The 4,369-nt window shown below is 54.7% G+C and overlaps 3 protein-coding genes across 4 annotated transcripts in view; 1 reads left to right on the forward strand and 2 right to left on the reverse strand.

Moving 5' to 3' along the window:
- Positions 1–420, reverse strand: part of LOC113213466 (uncharacterized) — a 10,060-nt gene extending 9,640 nt beyond the window's left edge. Inside the window, exon 1 of one of the 2 annotated variants that reach the window (XM_052274116.1) lies at positions 127–420. In XM_052274116.1, the coding sequence (XP_052130076.1) occupies positions 127–304 (178 nt within the window). In that variant the 5' untranslated portion in view covers positions 305–420. Of the gene's footprint in view, positions 1–88 lie in introns of both variants that reach the window. The other variant, XM_052274083.1, reaches the window with a different exon arrangement.
- Positions 1–4,369, reverse strand: part of LOC113213538 (uncharacterized) — a 123,725-nt gene that overhangs the window by 112,887 nt on the left and 6,469 nt on the right. The gene's annotated exons all lie outside the window — the stretch shown is intronic.
- Positions 1,308–4,198, forward strand: LOC113213465 (uncharacterized). Its single transcript, XM_052267450.1, has 4 exons — positions 1,308–1,666; positions 2,895–2,974; positions 3,267–3,437; positions 3,795–4,198. Exons 1-4 carry the CDS (start codon positions 1,659–1,661, stop codon positions 4,196–4,198), a joined length of 663 nt encoding a protein of 220 aa, XP_052123410.1. The 5' UTR covers positions 1,308–1,658.

The following is a 4,369-nucleotide window of genomic DNA, read 5'->3' on the forward strand; positions in this document are numbered from 1 at the left end:
CCCGCCCCCGCCCCCGCACCTACACGATGCTATCGCAGGACACGGTGACCGGCGGAGCGGGCAATTTACGAGGAAAAGCCGCCAACACCTTTCAGTGCGTGTGGCACGTATGGTGTGTGTGTGTACCGGGGCGCAGCAGGCGACACCTCTGTCGGAGTAACACCAAGTAGTGTGGCCCGGGCGAGCGAGCCTCGCTGCACCGCGCACTCCGGAAGAGTGCAGGGGCGAGTGCGGGGCGCCCAACGCCCACGGGCGCGCGCGCACACATACGCACACACACGCGCGCGCGCGCACGCACGGTCATCGCTCGCGCACGCAACGCCGCCGTGTGCAAGTTTCATGGCGTGGGGCCGGTCAGGCCGCTCATCACGCATTCACATTCACATTTCGCGTCCGTATACACACACGGCACCGCTAACGACCCTCGCAGCACGCGACCTCCTCCGCGCCGCCAACCCCTCCCCCCCCCCCTCCCAGGACCGCGGCACAAGTCAAGCGCGCAGTGCACGGTCACCAGCACCGCCCGCCAGGACGACGAGCACCCCAGGTCGGTCGCCACCCAGTACCGCGAGCCGGTAGAGGGTACATACATATCGCATTCCCCAGGGCAGGACCATCACGGTGACGGCAAAGGCGCGGGCAGGTGACGGATGTCCACGAGGGGGCCACCACTCTCTCTTTGGATGTACACATGATTGCAAAGATAGCGTGATTTCACATGCTTTCACGGATTTTGCATATTATTTTAGAAGATTTCACGCTAAAACCTGCCGGCAGATTATGTCTGATTTGAACGATTACAGATGATTTCAGCGGATTTTAACGGATTTCGGCGGATTTCACAAGATTTCGGTGGATTTTACTTGATTCCGGCGATTTTTAAATGACCTTCTAAGGATTTCACACTAAAATTTGCTGGCAGATTACGCATGATTTAATGATTGCAGGTATATTTCAAATGATTTCGGGAGGATTTCAGGGAGGGCGTACACATGATTTCAGGAGTGGCGGCCCCCTCGGATGTCCAGGTTTCTGTGGAAAACAAGTCGCAGCGCAGCGCCCGTCCATTTGTCGAGGTTTTTCGCTCGCACCCTCCACAGCCAGTCGCCGCCCCGCGTCGTTCTGCTCGACGTCATCGCCGTCCTCGTTGTCTCCGTCAAACTTCGGAGGCAGCGAACACGAACACGGCGTTCGGAGACGCAGTGCACGCGCAGTCCGCAGTCCCCAACCCCCCACCCCTTCCCCAGCAGAGCGTCGGCAGCGTCGAGACCGCGTCGGGCACACTCCGAACAACAATGTTTGCGCTTTACAGTCTGTCTGCTTACAGTGATTTCTTGATTTTGGCACGCGAAACGGGCTACACCACAGGCTGTTATCAAACAGCCCCAGGTAGTTACCGGGTACCCTGATACCCCGGGTACGTCGCGGAGTCCCTCGCCTTCGCCACTCGATTCTTTCTCGCTCAGAATATAGCGAGTCTCCCTGTCTGTTCGGTTCGCACTCGCTAGCTGCGCTGTGGCGTCTCTCTTATCCAGGCGCGGAGCACCGCGGGTCCCTGCGGCGTGTCGTAGGGCGCGGGCCACCGCCACCACCTCCAGGACGCCGTCAGACGGCGACGAGTCACCTACTCAGCTCGGCGGCAGTGACGGGGGACTTGGATGGGCAGGTACGTGGCCACGTCGGTTATCAGTGTTCGAGTTTAGTGCGAGGAAACGACGCCTTTCGACGTTTCCCACGCCCGTTGTGGCGCCCGCTGCGCGCTGGGCAAGCCACCCGCCGAGCAGCTGTGTGAGGTGGGCGGCCTGCCCAGCAGCCGAGGGTGCATAACTCCGAAAAACCGTGCACAGGGATTGGAATCCCTACAGATTCGGTGGGATTCAAAAGATTTTTTTTTTAATCTATAGATTCTGAAGGATTGTAAAGATTGGCAAAGATTTGTTGGGATTGGGGGAGATTAGCGAGGATTGGTATAAGATTGGAGCAGATTGGCGCGGATTGGGGTAAGATTGGAGAGGATTGGCGAGGATTTGAGTAGAATTTGAACGGATTGGAGCCCTATTTTGGCAGGATTAAATTGATTGGGTTTGGTATGGTCGGCATGATTCGTTGGTTTTGGGAAGATTGTTGGGGATTTGAGAGAATCATAGTGAGATTTGGGGAGGTCGCAGGAAGGATTTTAGAAAATTTAAGGACATTTTGATGGATTTTAGCAATTTTTGGGATTTTACGGATTTGAAAGATTTGGGGGATTTGAAAGATTGGAAGGGATTGGAGGGATTGGAGACGGATTGCAAAGGGATTGCTCTATTAAGCGTACTGGGATTTTCGAAGTTATGCACCCCTCGCCAGCAGCCCCCAGCAGCGCTCTTCGCGCAAGGAGACCATGTCGACGCCGACAAGATAGCGAGTTGGCGCACTCGGGGGACGTTCATAGTGATGGACAACCTTCAGGTGGATTGTGGAAAAAATGTATATCGCGAGCGCTCTGCGGCAGTGTTGACAACTAGGAGAGCGAAATTCAGACTAAAAAGGCCGAGAGGGACCCTATACCAGCACACTCTCCGGTGAGACAGCGGGCGCAACACGCGCAACAACACACAATCTCAAACAGGGATCCGCTTTTTTATTTCCGAGTGTGCACACCGGAGCGCGCACTAAGGATCGGCAAGCACGGCAAGCACGTCGCGTGAGCAGAGATCCAGCAAGGCAGGCAGAGCGATACAGAACAGAGAACAGGAAGGCAGTCGTATGGGCACCGCGGGGACAGCGGTCGTCAGAGGAGGACGATGGACAGCCAGGGTGAGGCGGACGACCCGCACGGCTCACGACCTACAGGGGGTCGAGTACCTGCTACCAGTTTGTGCTAGAGCAAAAAGGTTTACGGTTTGTTTCAGTCCTACTCGCCCACATGTTCGTCCACGCCGTCCTAGTCAGCAGCTTCTCCAGTGCGGCCGGTCCGAGGAAGGTGGTCAAAGTAAGCGTCCCAGTCACTCGCCAGGTCCGAGTGAGCAGCCTGATCAACAAGTGCGAGTGCGTGGCCAGGTTTAAGCAAAAGGCACTCGAGCCCACGGTCCACAAACTATGTACCCTAGAGGGGTACAAATATCATGGCCTAGGCTCAGGACAGCCACTGGAACTTATTGGGCCCCCATAATACTTACCCTGGGGTACACATATCATGGGGTGCCCTGTGAGCTCCAGAGTGGGGTCCAGTTATTTGTACCCCACCGTCCTCAACACGTCGCTGACCAACTCTTTTCCTCAAGGGGCCATCGACGAAGACGAGGCTGTTGCCGAGCATCCAAGAATTGAGCGTCTGCACCGACAAGAAGCACGGCCTACACTCGGTGGCCAGCACCACAGTGCTGAGCGAGAACGGCGACGAGTTCATGACAGTGAAGTTCAAGCTGACCTCGCCCACAAAGGTCTTCAGCTCGGTGAGCAAACCAATAATCTATCTGTTCGCGCGCCTGCTATAGAGGAATAGAGACAAAAAACGGAAGTCGGAAATACTACAGACGGTGCCCCATATTTCGGACATGTAAAAAAATTAGTCTTTGGCTTTAGGAGCCCGTCACTGTAAAAGAAATTGTCACACGACGCATTTGATCGCTCTTAAATGTCGGAGACAAAATAGTAATAGAATCTAAAAGCAAAGACACCCTGAAAAGTCAGTTCTTTAAGTAGGTAAACATAATCTCGAGAACCTTTTGCATTAAATTCCATAATGGAAACTATTTTCCACTCGATATAAGTAAGTGGTACTTGTTATGAAGGCCATGTACTTGTTGCAGTCGAGCTCGAGTGCAAAATTGGTTTTTCGGGGTGCAGTTTACTATTCAATGCTTACTTCCGTCCACGGTATCGCAACGATGCCGTTAGAACGTCAGAGATCGGGGGGCGAAAATTGGCTCCACGAAACATCGTAAATGGGCATCGAACTTTGACAGCTCTTTCGCTTACTGGGTGGACCCATGAAGCAACTTCCGGCTTCCAGTTCCGAGTGTTTATCCACCGGTGCTCCAGCGCCGCGAAGGCCTCGTGCGAGTACTTCACCACGTGGAGCTGGGACATCGGGGTGTGCGAGCTCGTGTCGGCAAACGGCACGGCGTGGTCGCCAATCGTGCAGAGCATCTCCCCCAAATTCCACTGCCCAGTTCGCAGCGTAAGTCATTACCCTCCCATTTCTAATTTATAGGTTATTTTCTTTGTTTTTCTTTTTACTATGTCTGATTACACAGGGTGGTCCACAGACCCCTTCCTTTATTTTGCTTATACTGTACCGCATGCATGCGTGCGTGCGGGCGGGCGGGCTTGCCTACTGTCGCTCACCATGGGCGCCTTATGGCCCCGTGCGAGTATGCAACCC

Source organism: Frankliniella occidentalis, unplaced genomic scaffold, assembly GCF_000697945.3.
Source record: "Frankliniella occidentalis isolate FOCC.00 unplaced genomic scaffold, Focc_3.1 Scaffold1, whole genome shotgun sequence".
NCBI classification, from domain to species: Eukaryota; Metazoa; Arthropoda; class Insecta; order Thysanoptera; family Thripidae; genus Frankliniella; species Frankliniella occidentalis.